At 38.2% G+C, this 22988-nt stretch overlaps 5 protein-coding genes across 6 annotated transcripts; 3 read left to right on the top strand and 2 right to left on the bottom strand.

Moving 5' to 3' along the window:
• Positions 1 to 1367: 1367 nt before the first annotated feature.
• On the top strand, positions 1368 to 3324 carry LOC129722476 (mitochondrial E3 ubiquitin protein ligase 1). Its single transcript, XM_055675924.1, has 3 exons — positions 1368 to 1609; positions 1709 to 1875; positions 1939 to 3324. Exons 1-3 carry the CDS (start codon positions 1505 to 1507, stop codon positions 2678 to 2680), a joined length of 1014 nt encoding a protein of 337 aa, XP_055531899.1. The 5' UTR covers positions 1368 to 1504; the 3' UTR covers positions 2681 to 3324.
• Positions 2780 to 5275, bottom strand: LOC129722472 (FGGY carbohydrate kinase domain-containing protein). Its single transcript, XM_055675921.1, has 6 exons — positions 5030 to 5275; positions 4636 to 4915; positions 3548 to 4567; positions 3421 to 3495; positions 3015 to 3233; positions 2780 to 2959 (listed from the first exon to the last, which is right to left on the bottom strand). Exons 2-6 carry the CDS (start codon positions 4816 to 4818, stop codon positions 2813 to 2815), a joined length of 1644 nt encoding a protein of 547 aa, XP_055531896.1. The 5' UTR covers positions 4819 to 4915; positions 5030 to 5275; the 3' UTR covers positions 2780 to 2812.
• Positions 4461 to 7699, top strand: LOC129722477 (uncharacterized). 2 transcript variants are annotated; one of them, XM_055675925.1, is made up of 3 exons: positions 4461 to 6745; positions 7159 to 7399; positions 7465 to 7699. In XM_055675925.1, the coding sequence occupies exons 1-3, from the start codon at positions 6726 to 6728 to the stop codon at positions 7639 to 7641; spliced, it is 438 nt and encodes a 145-aa protein (XP_055531900.1). In that variant the 5' UTR covers positions 4461 to 6725; the 3' UTR covers positions 7642 to 7699. The 2 variants fall into 2 exon arrangements, with proteins under 2 accessions (XP_055531900.1, XP_055531901.1); XM_055675926.1 differs by lacking the exon at positions 4461 to 6745 and adding an exon at positions 6761 to 6984.
• An 87-nt stretch (positions 7700 to 7786) lies between these two features.
• On the bottom strand, positions 7787 to 14702 carry LOC129722473 (major royal jelly protein 2-like). The gene is made up of 4 exons (XM_055675922.1): positions 14540 to 14702; positions 13707 to 14448; positions 13035 to 13646; positions 7787 to 7951 (listed from the first exon to the last, which is right to left on the bottom strand). Exons 2-4 carry the CDS (start codon positions 14091 to 14093, stop codon positions 7811 to 7813), a joined length of 1140 nt encoding a protein of 379 aa, XP_055531897.1. The 5' UTR covers positions 14094 to 14448; positions 14540 to 14702; the 3' UTR covers positions 7787 to 7810.
• Positions 14703 to 14997: 295 nt separating this feature from the next.
• On the top strand, positions 14998 to 17459 carry LOC129722474 (uncharacterized). Its single transcript, XM_055675923.1, has 2 exons — positions 14998 to 17096; positions 17153 to 17459. The coding sequence occupies exons 1-2, from the start codon at positions 16277 to 16279 to the stop codon at positions 17455 to 17457; spliced, it is 1125 nt and encodes a 374-aa protein (XP_055531898.1). The 5' UTR covers positions 14998 to 16276; the 3' UTR covers positions 17458 to 17459.
• The last annotated feature ends 5529 nt before the right edge of the window (positions 17460 to 22988 follow it).

The following is a 22988-nucleotide window of genomic DNA, read 5'->3' as shown; positions in this document are numbered from 1 at the left end:
CTGTGGAATTCCGCTTATCGCCCATAACCTATTGATGTGTGATACTTCAAAGCCGGGAAAGTGAAATAATGCTTGATGGTTAATGCTTGAAGAGATTTATTTTATGTCTTGTAAAGTTGACGGTTTGATTAGGAATGCTGAGAAAAAGTGAAGTGTTACAAACTTTGGTTGCTGTGATGGAGCTTATCGGGGATCACTGATTGTTAGATCTACAACAGTTTACAGTTTGTTAGATTCGCCCTGGGAGGGAGAAGCGGATACGAAGCTGTGTGAGTGTCTAAATGAATCAGAATGAGCTGTTATTGACTGTCAATTTGAACCAAGGGAAAAAAAGCATTTTTTGTTATGAGTATTGTTATAACTGAAAGGTAAAAACTATTCATCGCAAACGGTTTTTGTATTTATTGTCGTTTTACAAAATATTTTGGATTATTTTCACGTAAAATAATAAATTTCATAAGCTTTCAGCAATAATCATGTTAGCGTACTTCGATTATTAAACTTGCGCTTTTCTGGATTTAAGGCTTTGGTTACAATTTCGAACACACTTCATCACGGTCGAATGTTGTTTCTCGTTTCACAAAATAGTGAGATGCAGGATTGTAAAATTTTTGCAACTGCACGAAACCTCGAAAAATCTGTCTCACAGGTTGAGCTCTCGCACACATTTTTTAGAAAATCTGCGTTCGCAAATATATATAAACTCAAAATTTCGAAGAAACTTTTATACAACGGCAAATTGAAAAAAAAAACACAGCCTCAAAAATTTGTGTTTCACAGACAAATTTGCAAATTCAGTATTCCTGAAATTACTTAAAACTTCATTTGAGTCATGCATGCGTTACAGCAAGAAGATAGTTTCACGCTACCAAAAAACGACGCATGTGCGTGTTCTCTGTTTTGAGTGTAGTATCCGTTTCTCCCTCCCAGGATTCGCCCTTATCACGAAGTATTCCGGATATGTCTTCCTGCGTACAATTTTACCCATTTCACATTTTTTAAAATGGGTATTTTTGACTGCCGCATACAGTAAAATATGGGTACAGAATTATCCATTAATTTTCGACTCTTCGTTTCGACTCTTGCCGTGTACGATTTGAGGTGTGTTTCATATGGGTTTACGAGCCCGATAGACCAGATTTTTTCAGCATATCGCTTTTACTGCCTGGTGGTAATGAAATCGCATAGGCGGAGAATTTTCCGATCTATTTCGTACTCGTATCATTCACTTTCACTCCTATCACTAAACGGTGATTGGTAAAAAAGTTTCAACACCTTGTAAACAAACCCGTGGGAAGTTTCAAAAAAGTGAGGCTATTTTTTGCGTGCAATGATCTATTGGGTTTCTGTCTGCTAGACTCTCACTATAGTGACTATATAGTGCATCGAGTGCAGCGGTGAAATCAGTTTCAGACAGTTTGTGTCGCTTGTTTTCTTTTTTCATTGATAAAAAGGAATACAACTTTTTCGCACTTTGCAATTCAGGAAAGCACTGCATTCGGCGATGGATTTTATCCAAGAAGCAATTTTTCTTGGAGTTGATGCCCTGTTGCTGGGACTGTTTCTAAAAGAATACATTTATTACAGGAAAGTAAGCTCGTCGCTGAAAGTAAGTATGATGTGAAAAATCTTATGTCATCAACATTGTAAATGTATTTTTTATATAAAAATACGTTAGCACATTAGTAAATTCAATAAATATTTTTAGGGTGCCCCGCAGCTTCCGATAGATGAATCCTTGGTGAACAGTTTAAAAAAGAACGATGGTAAAATTAAATATGCCGTCATTAGGGGTACCGTCACTCCCATTGGTGCTGCACTTCATAGTGTTATGACTCCATCCGTCACAGGTGTACTTCAGATTATGAAATTGAAGTTTGTTCGCTCAATGGGTTTATTTAACTGTCCGAATCATCATTATTATTTTTTCGTTTGTAGTGAACACCGCGTTGCTCGTGGATTTGCAGGGTTCTGGGCCGAACAGCGTAAGTTGATACACATCTCCTGCAACGAAGTACCATTCAGCTTGACGAACGGTAAGCTTGCTGTTGAAGTCATCGACGGGCTATCAGCTGATGTCCTGGACATGGACACAATTTATGATAACTATGAACCAGCCAGTTTGTCATTTTTTGATCACATTTTTGGGTTCTTCTCTGGAGTTCGTCAGAAAGGAATTCAAACGACCGAAGAAGTCTTGCGTGACGGTAGTTTTATAACAGCTGTAGGAGAAATCGAACTAGATGGAAACAGTATCCGATTGCAGCCTTCTACGGTTGCACCTATGTTCCTTACTACAGCTACAAAAAACACATTGTTGAAAAGGTTTGAGGAAGCGAAATCCTCGATGCTTTTCAAAGTTATCGTTTGTGGGACTATATCCGCGGTACTAATTGGACTTATTAGTAAAAAAATTTACAAGCGCAAAAAGGTAGAGTGGGAAGAAAGGCGCGTACGAGAAATGTTGGAAAAATCTCGAGCACAACGCAGAGCTTTAGCAAGACAGCAGGTGTATAATGATGAGCAGAAATGTGTCGTATGCGTAGATAATCCAAAGGAGGTGATTTGTCTTCCATGCGGTCATGTTTGTCTTTGTGAAACGTGCGCAGAAAAAATTAAGACAAGCTGTCCTGTTTGCCGGTCTAAGATAGAAACGAAAGCGGCGGCATTTATAACGTGAAGTCGAAGAAATTAGACGGTATGTGTTATACAGTTCAGTTGATTTTTTGGCAATACATAACTATCGCTGTCATGCTTTGAAATGCTTTTCAATAACAAATTTATTAAAAATTTTATTGTAAAGATTTTGGTCCTAATCATCCATAATCGATTGGTACGCTCGTTGATCGTCAACCATACGCAAAAAAACGCAATATTTTCGCTCGTGATATTCACGGTTGCTATCGCTCATATCTGGTTTGACAACCTCGGCCTGTCCTCCCATCTTAGCAGCAGCGGTCTACAAACGTATCTCTGTGAAAGCTGTCCAAATAGCGGATTTTATGAATACCAACCTCTAAGTCTACGTAAACATTAGCAGCGCAGGCACCCATAATTGCGGACCCTAGCAGAACAGCTTCCGTTTCGAGAGGTAACAGCACCGGTACAGAGCAAATGTCGGCGTGAGTTTGCACGAAAAGCGAGTTTTTGCTCAGCCCACCACATAACAAGATAGATCGTATTGATTCTCTTCCAGAACGCGCCAAAACATTCATAATGTGGCGAGTACCATACTAAAAAAATAAAAAATTATGAAAATGTATGCAAATACATTCGAAAATCTGTAGAGATGACATTAAAAGTAATCGTGTGGGTACATTTCAAGATTATTCTACATATTCTGATCGAAATTCAGAATTGAGGAGGGTCATGGCAATTCTGTCCAAATTGTTTCTAAATTGAAATTAAAAAAATACTCACAGCTAGCGCTTGCATTAGGGCCAAATAGATTAGTGCCAGATTTTCTACGTCTCTCGTCATCGTCAAACCCGAAACCTTAAAAAATAACAACGTGAGCTAAGGTGAAAATGATGTTACATCTACCTACCATTCCTTTTAAATTTGGATCTGCCAGTGGTGATCGATTACCGTGAAAGTCCGGCCAAATGTGTATTGAAGAAGTTAATCGATGCACTGATTGTAGTCCCTTGCGTTCTGCAAGATCGAGAAGAAATTTATTCAGGAAAGAATAGATTTTGCCGTTGCTTCCATGTTCTTTTAGAAGCTGGCCGTAGCATGGATGCGTTTGGACAATAAAATCTAACAAAACTCCTGTCGCACTCTGACCTGCCTCGTTCAGATAAAGATTAGGAATAATAGCATTTTTATATGGACCCCAAATGCCCGGTGCAATAACCGGTGCTGCAGTTAGGCTCATATGACAGGATGAAGTTCCACATATAATTGCTAGTTTGGATGTGAGTGACTCCTGAAGGTCACTATCTGGATTGCGGCATCCCAGTAGCGCCAGAGCCCCAGCATGCGCATCTATCATTGAAGTTGCTACTGCGATACCCGCGTTCAAACACATAGCTTCTGCGGCCGTAGGTGATAAGCCATTTGAAATCGGCTTTCCGGGAGCATCCACTTTTTCGCCTATTAGATGAAAGTTCTCTGCTGTCAGATCTGCCATGCCGATGCTTGAGAAAAAGTCACTAGACCATGTCTTCTGTATGCCATCATAATTCCATTTACAAACCGTTGAACAGATTGATCGAGCTAGACTATTTGTTGCTTTATAAGTCAAGAAATCGGGAAGATCGAAAAAAGCACCTGCTTTCATCCAAGTTTGCTCAAACATGTTCTTTTTGAGCCAAAGTAATTTTGGGCATTCCATTTCTAAAGATACGCTTCCTCCGACATAATTTAACAGTTCATGTTTAGTAGCATTAATTAACTCAGCCTCGGCATGCGCGCGATGGTCCATCCATAGAATTATGTTCTGCTCGTTTTTCCCAGTTGTGCTAACGCTGAGTGGATTTCCTTGCTTGTCCAGAACTACTAGGGAGCACGTTGCATCGAACCCAATGCCCTTTATTTCATCTTTGGAACAATACGAGGCAACATTCTACAAATTAAAAGTTTACATATAGAAAATAAATGCAGAACTCGTTTAAAACGTATATGAATACTTACGCGTACACATTCACAAACGGCATTCCAGATGTTTTCGCTTGATTGCTCATAGTGGTTGGTGAGAGGATTCCATGTTTGCGTAGGTATGACATGGGTTTTCAGAATCTTACCTGCGCTACTAACTAGGGCCGCCCGAACACTTCCAGTCCCAACATCAACACCAATTAAATTTACCTTAGCCATTTCTGCTGAGCTTGTTCAATAGCTAGTCTTTCTTGAACGAGTGCTTTAATGTCATGGATGCTGCTTGAAAGAATACGGGCTCCAACGGAATTGAGGCCTGAGTTGTTTATAGAATATGGGTAAATCAAGAGATAACGATTAGTTATGAGCAAGATTGCAGGATGCTTATCACATATATAAATGATGCAATAAAACAAGAGAAGCACGGTACCTAATATGAAACAGTTCACTAAAACCTGTTAGTTGCGTAGATGGGGGCATATTGAGCGTTACACCTTCAATTTGGAGAGAATAATTTTCAGAGCGGCCTTTGCTTTTTGACTGGATGAACATAAGTATATGACGGGATTTTATTTTAGGAGATGCTTAAAGCACAAGTAAAATAGAGCTTCTCCTATATGGGACTATGGGAGTGCGTAATGTATGACAGAATAACAAATTAGTATGTACTCATATGTTATTTACTAACAACAGCTGTAGTAGAAACAGTACATATAAAATGTTACGTCATTACTGAGTCTACATCGCAAGACACCAACACGTTCAAGCAAATCCGGAGTAAATTGTAAATTGGTCCTAACCGACGAATTGTAAATTAATGAAAAAATGCCTCAAACAGATAAAACAGGTTACTGCCTTCCTAGTAACAACAAAAAAGTAACATATGGCCACTTTATTCGACCAACTTTAATGTTACAGTAGTCGAGTCGAATTTCAGTAGAGCAGCTTGTGACCAAATCTGATGGCTCTCAAACCGAAGTTCACATAAACAGCGTTCGAGTGCCCGAAAAAAAGATAACGATGTATTTTGCGGTAAGAACAGTAAAAGAACAATGTTGTTAACAGTACTGTAGTACTGTAAGCTTGCAAACCTTTTTTGTCACTACCATGTTTCAACAACGTTTTTTGTTGTTGAATCTATCACCGACACTAATTTTACCATGAAAAACCTTGTCAGTGACTCCCGAATGTATGACGAAAATGCTTGTAAAAATGCTGTTAAGATACATACATAACAAAATTACGATATAACTATGTACAATCACAGCAACTTTCAAAGTTTTTTCAATGTTATTTTTTCAGATGAGCGGTTCACAGGGCTCAGAGCAGTTCAGAGTCACTCTTTTAAAAGAGCCGTTTTGCCCACTTCTGGATACATTTATCACGAAGCGGTCCTGTTTACAAACAAACGATTCCGTTCAGTTAACAGATTCTTCCCGTTTTGGAGTTTTTAAAGTGTATATCAGTTCCAAAAAAAAAAAAAAACAGTTACCGCTGGTTTAAAAAACCGCTATTAGATGGAACCTGGATGGAACCACTGTTGATTGTGACTTTTTTTCGCGAAAAATAGAAGTGCATCCAATTGCGTTAATATCTTCTACAAATAGTGCGGAAATTGGTTGAAGATACCAACATGATTGGATATCCCCGCGCACTTTTACGATGTTTTTCAGGCCTTTTGCGAAAAAAATCGTATACAATATATCCCAGAATGCTGCCCGAAGCGCACTTTAAAATTTGTCAGCTTCAACCCACCACCGCACGTGCTAAGTTCGTAAACAATTATCTGGCATCTCTTTTTTACTTGCGTCTTATATGGCGGTGACGTTTTATTATTCCTCTGCAGTTTGGCCCGCACACAGTGGAATAAAGAAATTCGCTAATAGATATTTATGAAATGTTTCATTTATTAGCACAGAAGTAAGTGGAATCCACTTGGCAGTAACGTGTCGATTTTTTATAGTGTATTTAAACAGTGACCGCACTATTCAATCCGTATTCTAGATATAATCTGGCACCACTGCTTCTGACAGTTGTGATTTTGTATTAAAGGCTTGGATGTTTATATACCTATCAATTTTCTTACATGTGAATTTATAGATATATTTTATTTAAGTACTTGAGTTATGGTTCGTGTTAAGAATAGGTAAATATGTTTTGCCTCAAATATGCATTGATAACTTGATTTACTTAAATAAGTTGAGTTCCTGCTCCTGGTTTGTTTTTAATTGCATTGTTTTATTTTGAATAGTTACTGTTCATTGTATAGAGTTCCTTTAAAATTTTAACTCTTAGTTCAAGTTGTTCAGTTTGATAGTATTATTAGCGCAACGCTATTATACGTGAACATACTTTTTGCTATTTGAAGCCTAAAATAATGCCTAGGTAAACAATTAATTTTAAAACTACTTTTAAGCATTACAAAATTCTACTATTACTATCATCATCATTTTATGCCTTTAATAAAGTTCAGAACCAATTATAGATGTTTCTACATCGTAACAAGAATTGTCTTTGTTCAGAAGGTTAGAAATGTGATGATTTGTGGCTGCCTTTCAGATATATCCTTGTACAACTTCTGTGCAACAACCGCTCTGAGACGGATGCTTTTGAACTCACATCTAGTCATTTAACAAACTTTTTGCGACAGAAGATCGAAAAGTACTATGGCGAATTCGGCATTGCGAGCACACTAAGACTGTATGTAATCTACTTTAATGCAAAAACGCGACTCTGCGTTATACAGACTCGTCACGGACCACATCGTTTCGTCACTAGTATTCTACCTTTGTTAACGGTGGTAAGTTTCTATCTGATTTGTATATATTTTTTTTCTGGATTTTATTGATACATCAATAATACTAGGCTGACAAGGAGACTGTACGCTATCGCACATTATATGTGGGAGCAACACTCCAGCAGTGCCAGAAATTCATTGCACGCTATCAACAAGAATATGTTAATAAAATGATTGGTCACTGCATAGGAAAATCACAAAAAGAATTGTTTATACAAGAAGTAACAGAAATGAAGCGAATATAGCTAGTAAGATATTTCATAGTTAGAAATACAGAACAATTTGTGTTATATGTACAAAACATTTCCATTTTCTTTTTTTGTCTAAATTTTATCACAAGGCGCAAGATTGTGAAAATGAATTGGACAAAAACTATTGTATTCACTTTATGTTGTTTTTATTTACATTTTACATCTAGTAACAATCATCATCACAGTCTTTACTAATAAACTTGAGCCGACCAGAAGCTCCTCCAGCACCACTAGTATTATTTAAATAATCTGCAATGTTCGAGGACAATGAATACAGCAGCTCATCTTTGCCTCCCGGTGCAACCTGAAAGCAATAAAAGGTTACTTTAGTTTTTGCTGATACCTGTTGATACCTTGTAAATTTGCCTCTCACTTGGTGAGATGATTGGAAGAAAAAGATGGAGTAGATTGATAATTGAAATCACTAGAAGGAAATTATTGTAGGTCTTAAATAAGTATCATGGTCTCTTCCTATAAACAAACTATTATTTGATCAGCACATCGTAGTGTTATCGGGCCCTCTAATGTGAGATTCGTTGTTCGCCATATATTTGGCCGACAGGCTTTTCGAAAAGGCAGATGAAAGGATTCTAGGCATACGGTCACGATATTATCGTATTCGAGCGAAGTTTCTGTTGGAATTGCCTTTGGTGCACCGAAGAATTATTATGCCTATTTAGTAGCAAGCAGTTTAGTTGTAGCAGCCTGGTAGTGGACATGATATAAACCGCTGCTTGGCAGTACGAATATTATCATTTAACGTCTGGCTGGTAACGCGTACGTTCAAAGTATCAGTCGTATTTGCTATTCTGTTTGATGAAGAGTTAATTCACATGTGCCAAAATGCCTTGCTGTATAGAATATCACTGCTTTTCATTGACTGGTAGTTTACCCAGAAGAGTTTTTTCGGCTTTGCAGTGTTTAAAATAATAGAGGAAAACGATGATTTTTCTGTTGCATCGACGTTTCGAATATTTCATATTCTTTTTGAAGTCTCTACAAACAAACTAAAAGATAGTTCAAAATATTGTCATACAGATAATACATAGAATATATCACTACCGAGAAGAAAAGAAGTATCATTTTCTTGTCAGGTGGCTCTTCTTCTTTAACATTAAAAAAAAATTTCAACAATTTTTTTATTTGGAATGATAAAAAAGAAGGGAGTGTCTTATATAGCGCTGGGCATCCCAATTTTTTATATGCGCATTCGCGAGATTTCATCGTATGATGAATAATTAGTCCGGAAATACTTAATTGTATGGTAATTGTAGGAAAAAGGGCGATGGGGTTTGATTACGAACTTGAGAAGGAGCATTCATGCTTTATAAATTAGGTAATCTTTTTAGCAAACACACTCCCAACGTTAGCATTCCCGCTGGTCTTGAGGTACGATGCTGCACGATGTACTCATCAGAATAGGCCTCCAAGAATTTCCTGCTTTTTTATTAAACATAGTAACAATTCACTCTTTGATTAGGGCAAAGTTATCTAAATCGATCAATCAATAATTCTTTTTTAACAGACATTCACGAGAACGTTTTCGTGAAATGAGAGTATATCACGAGAACTTGTCGCGTTGTCTTCGAAATCTTGGGATTTCCATTAGAAGATCTTGTTCCGAAAAAGCCTTGTTTTAGAATAACGATAGCTCTTGAACATTTTTTCCAATTGTTGTTCATTTGCAAGAACAACATTTTCAGGCTTAATAGCTGCAAAAAACCTCATGACCTCATTGATATCTTTCCTAAGAGCGGTGAGAACTTGTTTAAATTAGTTCAAACTGTCGTACACCACCGCCTGTGTTTTTTTTTGCAACGTTCGAGAAGCTTGTACGAAATGACCTCTTGCGCGGTACCTCTCGTGTTTTTATTCCCCGTTGGATCACAAAGAAGTTGTAAAGCTTCAATGATGCCATCAAAGTTATCTTGAATAGCTTTGACTGCAGTACGGTGACTACTACGACTATTTACGCAATGTATACTGCCACGTATAGCTAATCAGTCCCATTTGCATTTTCAGCAAGCCGAGAAAAACGCGTTTTTATATCATTTCATACCGTTGTTTCCTATGAGATGGGACAATACGTGTGGATATTTTTCCAAAGTTTTCCAGATCAAAGTTGTTGAGCTCATCTATTGTTATGAAATTATGCATAGTTCGCTACCAATTCCGCTTATTAACACAATTTGGTGAAATGCAAATGGGACGGACTTGTTATGCGTGGCAGTATATCTTTCAAAGAACCGCGTCTATCGGAGTGCTTTTACCACAGAGAACAGACATTCATGTTCATATAAAGGAATTTGAAAATCGAGTGTAAAAATTTGAATCCATATACATTAATACACTAACGACATCCGTTTTGGGGTGCCTCAGTTGCACTGCATAAATATTGCTGTATCTATATTTTATCGATATCTGTGCTTGGTTTTAAAGTGATGCGAGCGCCACATAGCGGGAGCATTACCACTTACTGTTGAATGACGGTTGCAAGTTATTACACATCGTTTGAAAACAAGATGAACGTCTGTTCTCTGTGCTTTTACTTTCTTGGAGATATGAGGGATTGATACAACATCGCAACATCGTTCGATTCCGTCACTTATCACGGTGACCAAACCCTACCTTTCTGTCGCAGTCATGGAGAAGCAGAGGTAAACTCGGTCTCTGACAACAACGACTGTGACACCTCCTTCCTCACAATCCTCAGCTTTACCATAACGATCGTAAGGACGTGGCCGGCGCTGTTATGGATATATACGAAGCGGATGCTACTGAATTGTACATTGAAGATGGTAAACTAATCTCAAGTTGCCATATACGTGGTTCCTTGTGCAACCTCACTAGATCAGATCCATCACGGAGGAGCAACTACGGAATGTGCGGTCGTCAAGCTTAAGATCAAGCTCGGTGACTATTCCGACTACGCCTACCTTAATATTTGAATAGTACATTTCATCGTTGTGTCGAACCAGCAAAAAACGCTTACATTGCTTCAACAGTTCCACGAAACTTTACGTATAGCTATTATTACGCTAGCATACTGTCCACACAGATTAAGAGAGTGATCTATGCACTAATTGAACAGCCCAGTAGGGAACATTGAAAATTTATGAAGTAAAGTAGTTATGATAGCAAAATTCTCTTCCGGTGTAATCTCAGACTAAGCGGGAACAAAAGAAAGGGATAATTTCCTCGCCAAGTCAGAAAAGACCATTTAGAAATCAAAGTATTTATTGAGAAGGTTTTCGTTGACAGGTTGGATGTCAGTGTACCTAAAGAATAGGTAGGTGGTGTACGCCAAATAGTTATGTACTTAGGGTTTTTTAGAAATTTTCACTGATTTTTTTTTGTTTATTCTGCGCCCCCAAAAGCGTGTACCCGGGTGCGCTCCACACTTACAGCGACGCCACTGCTCTCTGGCAAGTCATTCCACTCGGTTGAAGAGCTAGGCCCAACAAACAATTTTGTATAACAGCTTATTAAGCTTTGATAATACTCTAGCTTATTCTAGATGAAGACTAAGTCGAAGAATTGTCGTTTTATCATTAGTAGCACAAAGATTTTTCAGCCCATACAGTAGATGATAGTAAGATTTTTAGGGTGGCAATGTAAACTGACTTTTCGAAATTCTGGTCAAGGAGGGACCCACTCTGGAAGGTCGAAAAATAGTGAACTATCGTGATTTTTTTCCGATGTTTAGAGTAAAGTGCAGTGTTCGGGTATTTTGGCTATTGAGTGTGGTACCGTGCGGCGCCCTAATCCTGCGTGGCTCGTAATTCTGCGCACTTCGTATTAAAATGTTGAAAAAATATCAATTTAAAGCAGATACGAAGTGCACAGAATTAAGAGCCGCGCAGAATTAGGGCGCCGTGCGGTATACTTGAAGATGTATTTTGCATGTCGTGGATGCAAATGTGGTGAGTAATACACGCGTTTTTCTTGAAAGCATGTTTTTTTTAATTGATGGTACGTTTTTCTCAGCATCTACTGAACCAATGCGGCTGATATTTTTGGACAGGTAAAAATGGATTATCTAACTTGTTACATGGCCTTTGATATCTGAATTTTCCAATGTTTAATAGTTTTTCAAATAGTGATTTATAATGAAAAAAATTGTTTTTCACTAAAATGGCACCGTTTTGGCAATTTTACTAAAAAAATTTACACCTTATCACCAGTTAGGTACTGATTTAGAGGGAGCATCCATGCCCAGCTGCCAACAGCGTAATACTCGCTATATTTGCACCCTCGATATGCAAAATACCTAATATATCTTAATCAATAGCCAATATACCTGAACTTTTCACTTCATTCTAAACATCTAAAAAAAATCAAGAAAATTAATTATTTTTCGACCTTTCAAAGGAGGGTCCCCCCTTAATCGACTTCCGGTGACAGGTGTCCTAATGGACTTTTTTCAGAAGACGAAATCTTTGCGCCCTTCCCTTTGAATTTTTTCCCATACATTTAATTGCCGCCCTAAGGATTATACTTGTACAAGAGTTAATTGCTGGGAGATTAGAATGTCCAGAAATAATTTGATTGTCGCTGTTTCTACGAGATCTTCGGTATATTACACAAAAATACTAATTAGACCAAAATATTAATCAGTTAAATTGAAAGACATTGAAACTTTGATTCGAAACCGGATTGAATCTACGTCAGCATTTTGTCACAAGAAATAAAACTGCAAATCTGTACTTCCGTGGTCTCCGCGAAAATTCAAATCTTCAAAATCCCACTTATCACAACAGGTGTATTGGTCTTTTTTTTCTATTTTTGTTTCATTATTAATAGGAAACAGATAGTAAAAGGCACGGCTCTTAAAGCGACCACAAAAAAACCAGGACTAGGAAATTTTGAGAAGGGAATGAAGTAAAGAATGATAAGAGAAGAACATCGCTTCGAGTTGCTGATCTAATATTAAGCCGGTCACCGTATGTTTGAATCTCGTTTGATGTGAAGTAGTGCCAAATTGTGATCGGATTGTTTCGTTAGTTCCTCAATTGTTATGTAGTCGGCAGCGTAGTCTATCGTTGAAAAAGGGTTGAGTAAACTAAAAATCAAGCCTTCGCTATTTTAATATATATTAGAATTTCAAATTGGATTGGGTTGGTGGCTAGAGGAAGTTTTTATGATTTGATCAGCTTCTTCTTTTCCTTCTTAACCAGAATTATTGCTGTTCTGTTTATTTGACAGACTTCGCAGTCAACTATAAAGTGTAAAGAATAATTGCGAGGCTAGCGCTTTGGGTTGTCAGACGAGGTTATGGTACATTTATGCTAATTTTCAGAGAACAGCATTAAAAGTGATATAAGCAGCATAATAATGTCAATCGTGTAATAATTGTAACAATCTAATCTATTGAACTATTAACTTACATGTGTACTCAGTCGACACTCCTCCGGATTTTGCACTAAAACAAAATTGCACTCCCTGTACGGCTGATCAGTGTCCCACAAATAAAGCTCACTCTCGCCTCTGTATCGCATTATCACATTTTTTCCACCATCTGTGCCTAGCAGCACGGAATGCTTTTGTTTGCTTCCGAGCTCAACGATAGCATTAGAACCACGGCCAGTGCGGAGATGCTCCGATTTGATTCCAAATACTTTCTGGCCACAAAGATAGGAAAAAATAACTGTGTTCTGGTTTTTTGGTCTTCGTGCCAGCAATAAATAAAGTACATCCGAATCGCCACACCCGGCGGATACGGTGCGTGGCAGTACCACGCGATAGTTCTTATCATTTTGAATATCCAAGACAATGATTGCACCTTCGGCGTCAGCAATGTACACATAAGGTGATCCATTTAGCGAATAATCAACAACGATGTACTGTAGTCTTGATGCTGGCTTCACGATCTCGCTCAAATCTATAGTTTTGACGGTTTTATCATTGTCTAGGGAGAATGCTACCACCTTAGGAGGACACCGTTTGATTGGCTGCTGTAAATAGTTCGTGATTCCAGTGTCTAACGTCCAGATATTATGCTGCAGATTAAACAATAATGCTTTAGTTGAACGAACATGTACAGTTTATACGTGAGTTACTCTTATATCTATATACGCGTCAACAACCGATTGAAATGAATTACAGTTGCCTTCTTCTTGGTAATCCCAGCAAGGATACGGTTTGATGTGTGCATAACAATTAGGGCGCAGCAGATCGATTACGCCCAACGTAATTGGGATTCCCGTACGCAGTCTTGGTAGCACACATAATGCGCGATCAAGCTTGTGGTCGATTTGAAACCGCAGAGGAATAATATTACTCGGTTTGTACCGTTCCGTACTGATGAAGATATTCTTTGTAGACTCGCACGGAAAGTCGATCGAATTGCCATTGATTCGGTATATTTTGTCGGACAAGTCTGGTGGCTTATTTTGCGCTGAACAAATAACTGACACTAAACTCATGTATAAAAACCACACGCACATTTCAACAAGTTGTTTCTATAAGATCTTCCGAAATTGGTTACAGTCACAGCTAGTTCGTTAATAGTTCTTGGCGGTTCTACTGAGGAAGTGCAGTGCACATAAGCGCCCTTTATAACATGTGGCTTCCTCTTTTGAGCTTTTGTTTTGCAGTTTTGTGTGGTTGTTGGTATAAACATGTCTGTCTGTGACGAAAATGCTGCATGTTTTCATCAGAGACAGGCATGAAGAGCAGATTTCTGGTTCCGGAACAAAAATTTCTGCGTTGATCGTGATGATGGAGTAATCTTATGTTATCCAAATATTTTTCTCCAATTTCACTTTTTATACAATGTTATGTTACTAGTAACAGCTTTCACTATAAAGAGATGTTTGCCATTTGATAAGTCACTTTTGTTACCAAAGGCTTTCATGACTATTACTGGTAGTGAATTCGTATATTTAATTACCTGGTATATCTAAGATTATCTTTATCTTTCTGTATCTTTCTCGACAACCTTGATTTCAACCATACTTCGGCGTGAATTTTCGAGTTTCCTTTCGATTGTTTGGATGAACCCAGAATTAGTAATCTTCAGTATTTGCGATTACCTTTTCAGTTTTTGTCAGTTTTTTTGCGCTTCCTCGCTTTGTAAAATTCAAGTTGTCATCATGGAGATGAAAAAGTGTTATGGCTCGTTTTCTCTACAGTCAGATCTTGAATAATTATAGGATAAATTTTCAAATGAACTATATCTTTTAGTTCATCAGCAATAAAACTATCCAGAAACTCTTTTACTTGCAAGGTTATAAAACTCACTTATCGTGAGTTCGATAATTGACTTTTCGTTAGGTTTTCCTACGTGCTTAGATTTTATCTACGAGACGAAAGAAAGAAGGGGGTGGGGGGGGTGGTGGTGTTGTACCATTTATGATAATATCTAGAAAATGTGCCATTCAAAGGTTCAATCAGTTATGGCATGAACCATAGTTATGGTCTGTGGAATTAAAATGTATCTTTGCCATAACTGGTACCATTGTGCTTATGCGATATAGCAATAACTGATACATTTGCCATAACTAGCTCACCTACCCTAGTAAGGCTCCGACAGCTCGATAAAAATCTAGGATACTCATCATAATATCGACTTCATGTGAAAAGGAAAAAATCATCAACTTTCAACAAGGGTCTCGACAATATTTTACCGATGCCCGAAAATTTATGCTACAACCCGATTAAAAACACTATAATTTTTGGGCAATTGAACTGTCAAACTATAATGAGAAGTTCTGTAAAAATACCAAATAACAAATTTTGTTATTCAATAAGAGACAATTCATTAAACGAACATAATTTTCAACAGTTATAATCAACTTTTCAACAAGGGCCGGCGTCACATTATTTCCCGAGTGGGTAGTGAGCAATGGTGGGGGATAATTCCGTGTGGGTAAGTACCTACAGAGACATTTTCCGAATGGGTACCCACACTAACCACATGAACCGCCGGCTCTGTTTTCAACATCTAAAATTTGTGGCTAAATCAATGAAAAGGTTCATCATTATGAAGTTTGTGGCATCCAGCATTAGCCAAAACGACGGGAGGTTTTATATCCGAAAAATTTAAAGATTTACAATAATCGATATCATATTTGAAGATGCGAAATTCATCATTGACAGTCCGAACATGTCACTTGTGAAAATAATTATAGAGATCGTGTAAACCGCCGATTGATATGTTTTATCGTAATCAGATTCTTTTCAGTCACCGTTAGTCTAATTCCCCAAGTCTCTCAAATCGTTTGTTGTTGCTTAGTATTAACCATTTTAATATTATTTAACAAACAGTTAAAACGCACGTGTCCAGAACCCACCCCTATTTGCGTCAGAAGAAATTCTGTCCGTGAGAATGCGTGAAAATATCTCATTTCATGCAAAGAAAATATCTATCCAGAACCTTTCGCAGAGTCAATTGTCGTGGTGCTCACCGGGCAGCTCGACATTGAGACAAATTCAAAACAGCAAACAAATTTCGCAGAAACCCGTTTAAACTTGATGGTTTGCTCATTTAAGAACTAGATTATCATCGTCCCATACAGTTTGATAGTGAAAAGCTGAGCAGCAAGGTTGATGCCGTGCTTCAACAGAATACAGAGGTAATACGTTACTACCAAGAACCTAACAGTTACATTGACGATCTAGTCAAAAGATGCAGAATAACACCATTCTGCAGGTTATTGGACTAGCTGTAATCGCGTTAAATGCAGTTGCAGCTTATTCCAACAATTCAAACGCTATCTACACTTGGGAAGGTGGTCGAATTGAATGGCCATGTGCCACAACCAAACGGTTGATTAAAGCGGCTGCCAAGTATACACCTCGGGATCTGATCGCCACTCGTTGTCAGCGGGTTGAAGGAAAAACAGTTTGTGCATTTCCGCGTTATAAAAATATTATACCAATCACACTGAGTCAAATTTATGCTACCAAGAAGGGATGTGATGTGAAGTTTGAACCGTTTCCGTGTTGGACAGAACAGGAAGAAGGTAATTGTGATGCTCTACAATCGGTGATCGACGTTTTCAGTGTGGGAGAATTCGTGTGGGTTCTGGATAGTGGTATAATACAAACCCTGCGAACACCTGTCCAACAATGTTCCCCAAAAATCGTGGTTTATGAGGGTAAAACCGGGCGAAAATTAAAAATGATTAACCTAGACAGATTTGTCACGGAGAAATCAAGACTGCAGTATCTCCAGGTTGAATGTTTAAGTGGAGGTCATTGCTATGTTTACATTAGTGATCCTGGTAATAATGTAATAATCGTGTATGACGTTTACGGAGGCCGTGGATACCGCGTTGTTTTACCAAGAGCGATTTATCATGGTTGTAGACTAAGAGACGTATTGTATATCTTCCTGATTCATCAAAGGGAGTGCACCAAACTGTATTTCAGTTACCTCTGTGGACAACGACTGTTCGCTATTCGAACAGAACATTTACGGAAAGGTCATGGGGGAAACATCATAGGTATAGGTAAATAGATTGTGCCAAATCTTTTCTCACTTCATTTTTTGTGTTTTCAGATGTTGGGGAAAAGCCAAATATACCTATTTTCGTTGGAACTGATGCAGGTAGTGGTGTTTTCTTCCGAGAAGAGGGGGACAGTGATGTTTACTATTGGAACACAAATCAATGTTACAAGAAGTCAAACTTCAAACTGGTTCACAAAAGCACTGGTGGACTCTACGCGACACATGTATTTCCTGACTTCCGAGTCAACCGGTTGTTAGTTCTTGAGAATGATTTTCCAAGTTATGTGAAAGATTATGCAGGTTGTGGCACGTTGCATCAAATTTCTATTTTAGATGGGTCGTATACGTGTGATTAGTGCAAATATTGTGTGATAATACTTAGTTTAAGATCGACTGAAGTATATTTTTGCTTGTAATTTATGATCATATTTTTATTACCCATCTCAAAACCGATACTGCAAGCGGCAGCCCAAAATCAATTAGTCCGCTTCTTCGTAACCATTTCCTAAAGTACCAGTAGGCTCCAGGTCGAAGTGTCCCTTGCTGTTCGAAGAAGTCGTCTCCATTCAATTCGGTCCATGGCTGTAGCTCGCCAGCCGAATCGTTTGCGGAGGCCCCGCATGTCGTCTTTCACTCAACCGAGAACAATTTTCAATGAGCTTTTGTACAGCATCCTTACGATATGCACGAAACGTCAACTTCGTACGGAGCGTTCTTCGGAGTCCAAAGTCGGCACGATTTCTTGCTATAAACCTTTTTACGTACGAATGCGTTAGTGCAACTAGTTGAGGAAAATATTTACAAATAGCTGTTTTGTTTGCAATGCTATGTTTCTAGCAGCTGGACAAATATTCAGTTGAACACTCATTATATGTTTTAAACTTGTTTCTGAATAATTTTTTTCATTCGTGATCAGAAATCGAAAGAAGCTTCTGAACATGATCGACCAAAAATGGTAAAAAGTGATAAAAGTCGAAGCAACGAGATGCGATGATTTACAGTTCGGAGGAAACAAAAGCAACTTTACACGGGCTTACACGTTTACTAGTGTGCGTAGGTGAAAAGTCACTTATCTCTATAGGGCGTCGACGAGTTTCTCTGCTGGTGTCTGCTGGTTGTCAGCAGTCACCAGTGAGCCTAGGTACACAGACTTGGCGGTGGCTTTGTTCACTGCAGGATTTAATTTAAATAGTGGCACGAAGCTAGATCCAGCCACAAGCTGCCGGAAGTCCGCCTTGGCGTGAAGGTCTGAACACAATTGATACGTTGCGGCTGCGTTTGTGGCAATTTGACAGTTAGTCCATACATTTTCTGTCATATTAATGTCAACGCATCATCCATGAAGAGATAATGAGGCTTCGTCAGCATCTGGGTTTACAGGTTCTGGGCCCTGAACTTTTCCTCAGTATTTTGCCGTTCGTCACAATGGGGTCCTGAAGCTTTAAACAGTTTTCTGATTTTTATATATCAGCTGGAAGAGTGAAATTTTCAGAGCAAAACGTGATTTTTAAAAAATGTTTACCGTTTTCCTTCGTATTTAAATGAAGAATGAAAAATTGCTCTAAATGCCTTAAATGACAGTTCTCTCATATACCGTACATGGTCGGAACGTCAACTAAGACCTTTCGAGCAGTTTTTTTATTCTTCATTTAGAAATCGAAGAAAAACGATAAACATTTTTTAAAAAACACGTTTTGCTCAGAAAACGCGGCTTTTTTAAATGATATATAAAAACTGGTATAGCTTTAGGACCCCATTTGGAGCCTTCTGCACTTTGTACATAAGCAGTCCTTCATGGTCCTTGGCTCTCTGAACGAAAAACTAGGACAAATTCAGCTTTATGGCCTATCCCTGACCAAAGCATTGGGATTCCGCGTAAACGCTTTCACAACACGCTTGTTAATTGGAAGCCGCAGAGATGGCAATCTGAAATAGCGTTTCTTATGTAAAATTTGTCAAAAAATCGATAGGTGATAGTTCTATCCTGTGCAGGGAACGGGAAAGGATTTATATTTCCAAAAATACGCAAAAAATAGGGTAAAAAGGGGCAAAATAGCCTATTTTCCGTGCCCTGCACAAATGAAACCATCACCAATCGATTTGTTGACCAATTTTACATAAGAAATCCTATATTTCATGTTGTTAGCCCAGCGGCGATTATATTGTGAAAATGTGGGTTCCGGGTTTTCCACTAAATAATCGCGGCTAACTAGACTGGCAACCTGAAATCTAGCATTTCTTATGTAAAATTGGTCAACAAATCGATTGATGATGGTTTCATTTTGTGCAAGGCACAGGAAATGGTACATTTTGACAATTCTCACCCTATTTTTGCGTATTTTTGAAAATATAGAACCAGTGGCGTAGCGCGACCGGGTGACACCCGGGGCGGAAAATTTGAGTGTCACTCCTTTCCCCCTGGGTGTCACCCCCACCAGGTGAAATCATTTTGTTATCAAAAATTGTGAGAAGTAGCACGATCGTTTTCATTTGCACTTAATCCACCCATTTTCGAAAAACTGGTTGAGATTATACTCTTAGGAGCAAATTTATGTAATTTTCGAAGGTTTCACCTCCACCTAATTGATAGTTAATCTTACGGACACGCTCGTAAATTATAACTCATGAACTGAGCAACTCTGACTCAGTTTAGAACGATGTTCGTAGACGTCAAAAAATGAGTAGAAGTCCTTTTTGATTTTGAGTAACTTTGACTCACTTTTTGGGTTCCCTTAATATAACTTCTTTCTGAGTAACGTCGCATATAACGACGTCCATTTTTAAAGATGATTACGATGTGCTTCAGTTTGTGACATATGTTTTTTAATTGTGTGCGCCTCAGAAGGCATTATAACTGTTTACTTTTATTACAAGGTAATTGATGAACATGTGGTGTCGTTTATTGGCCGTGGCGGATTTCTAGCCAGTAATGAAACTGATCTGTACCCAAAAAATGAGTAATGTCGTACTCAAATTTTGTGTAATAATGACTCATTTGAAAGACGCCTAGTGTTACTCAGTTTTGAGTATTTGTGGAGTTACTCAATTCAAGAGTTGTTCCACTTTTTACGAAAATGCGTCAAGTGTTACTCATTTTAGAGTTATTATTTACGAGCGTGGATATCCTCATGGGTGTCGCCCCCTTGGGGGTGACACTCGAGGCGGACCGCCCCCGCCGCCCCCACCAGGCTACGCCAGTGTATAGAACCTTTCCCATGTTCTACACAGGATGAAAATATCACCAATCGATTTATAGGCCAATTTTACATAAGAAATGCTGTTTTTCAGGTTGACAGCATAGCGGCTTCTAATTAGTGGGAATTTAGATTCATTTTTCCCCGGGAAGCAACGGGATGGATTTCGCCGGAAACGTTCCTTCACTGCTTTGATGAGTCCGAACACTCCGTTTTTTACCAGATTTCTTCTTGAGAAGAACCGTACCTGTATCTTTGAACAGCTTGATGGTCCTGTAGATGAATAATCTGCTCAAGTTTAGATGTGACAGCTTTCTCTTGACCTCGATGTTTCAATCCTTGCAGGTGTAAGATCCTTATTTGTTCCCTATTTGAATTCATGTTGCCCATAAACTAGAATTCATTTCGAGTTCATTGGTACCCAAAAATCGAAAATGCCCCAAGGAACTACGAGATATAAATTGTTTATGTGTTGATGTTGTTTTTGACAGGTTTTTTTCATGTTGGGTACATCCCCTGTACATCAAACATACCAGTGTGGTGAAGAAAACTAAAAAAAACTTAATCGAATGGCTTTGCAGCTGAGCTGAGTAGAGCTGAGATGAAGAAAACTCATTCCACTCATTGTTCGTAGAGCAATTTGAAAGGTTTTGGGGTCAGAGCTCATTGGGTAGTATGGAGGAAAGTGTATAAAAAATCGCCTGCGTTAAGTATATCTTGTGTATGTGATGGGACCGTTCGAGTGTTTAGTTTTTAACTAAAATTTATATCTTAAGGCTGTATTACACTCTTTGACCAAGCGTCAAATATTTGTCACTTTTTGACAGATTAAAATTTGGTCAAAGATAATTGTTTGTCACTCTCCAATTTTTTAAGGTGGCAAACACGGGCAAACAACAATCATGATGTCAAATAAATTTGACCATTATTCCAAAAGGTCAAATATTTGATTATTGGTCAAAGAGTGTATTGTGCATTTAAATAAAAGTTATCAAAACGTCGTTGATAAACTGGCAGTCAGGCTCACTTCCGATGCTTATTTTTGTTGTTCGCGCAACACTGCAACCAAATACATTGAAATCATTCCCACAGTTCATGTTGTGTGAACACGCAGTTGCTCTATGTGTTTGTAAAGTCGAAAGAAAGTTCGAAAGTCGGAAGTCACAATAATAAACACAGGCTTCATGTATGTGATAGAATCTAGAGATACTCAGAGAGAGAGATAAGCGAGGTGCCAGATCTTTTCTCAAAGCGCAATGTTGACTAACTTTTTTATTCATCTCATATAACCGGTGGTGACAATGAAAGTCCTGGGGAATAATAAAGTGCATCACAAAAACCGTGTAGTTTTTAAATTTTATGTTTATGTTTAATTTTATATACTCTCACCATAATTGATCATCATTTTGTTGATCATACACCAGGTTTGTGAGTCACCAGTTAAAAATCACGGTGATAAACCAATTTTGGAGCATTCTCAATTTATTGTTTAGCAATAAAACACGAAAAACGTGTGAAAATAAATATATCCTTTATTGTACCTGATTGCAACACCTTTCAATGTGTTACCTTTCTTGTTCGTTTGGCTCGGATTTTGACATGTTCGTTTGGCTCACAACATTCCCTTCGCATATCTCTCCCTCTGAGTATTGCCAATATAACCCGATACCATAGACTAAAGGCCCAAGCACAATGGATACGTTTGCGTTGCGTTGACACTAATTTGACAGAAAATGTATGGAATAACTGTCAAATTATCGCAAACGCAGCCGCAACGTATCAATTGTGCTTAGACCTCAACAGACGTAACACTGAAACCAAGCTTCATCGCCACAAAAAACGATCATTTCAAAATTTCAATCGAATAAAAATCATCACGGGATAACACCGTTTGGGGCGCTGTCATGTAATCTCATATATATTTTGTAGTTTCCAATGTGACACTCTGAATAAAATCACTATTTGAGTTGTTTTTGAAGGCAGTGTACCTGCGCAGCCCTGCATTTGTCTTGTTCCTACTCGAAAAATGCTGCATTGATTTTGTGAATAATTTTTTGACAGGTCCTTATGGGATTTTCTTTGGGGCTCGATAAGGCCGAGAAAAAGAAAATTCATTTGGTTCATTATTTATCGAGCAGTTTGACAGGACGAGGTACGGAGTACTATGGGGCAACGTGTACCAGAAAAAAACGCCAGTGTTACGTATGTCTTATGTATGTGGTTTCATCCTGTGCAGTGAACGGGAAAGGATTTATATTTCAAAAACTACGCAAAAATAGGGTAAAAAGGGGCAATATAGACCATTTTCCGTGCCCTGCACAAAATGGAACCATCACCAATCGATTTGTTGACCAATTTTACATAAGAAATCCTATATTTTAGGTTGTTAGCCCAGCGGCGATTATATAGTGAAAATGTGGGTTCCAGGTTTTCCACTGAATAATCGCGGTTAACAAGACTAGAAACCTGAAATCTAGCATTTCTTATGTAAAATTGGTCAACAAATCGATTCATGATGGTTTCATTTTGTGCAGAGCACAGGAAATGGTACATTTTGCCAGTTTTCACCCTATTTTTGCGTATTTTTGAAAATACAGAACCTTTCCCGTGTCCTGCACAGGATGAAAATATCACCAATCGATTTATAGGCCAATTTTACATAAGAAATGCTATTTTTCAGGTTGACAGCATAG

Source organism: Wyeomyia smithii, chromosome 2 (genome assembly GCF_029784165.1).
Source record: "Wyeomyia smithii strain HCP4-BCI-WySm-NY-G18 chromosome 2, ASM2978416v1, whole genome shotgun sequence".
Taxonomy (NCBI): Eukaryota; Metazoa; Arthropoda; class Insecta; order Diptera; family Culicidae; genus Wyeomyia; species Wyeomyia smithii.
The sequence above is the reverse complement of the archived record's forward strand: the minus strand, read 5'-3'. Positions and strand labels throughout refer to the sequence as shown.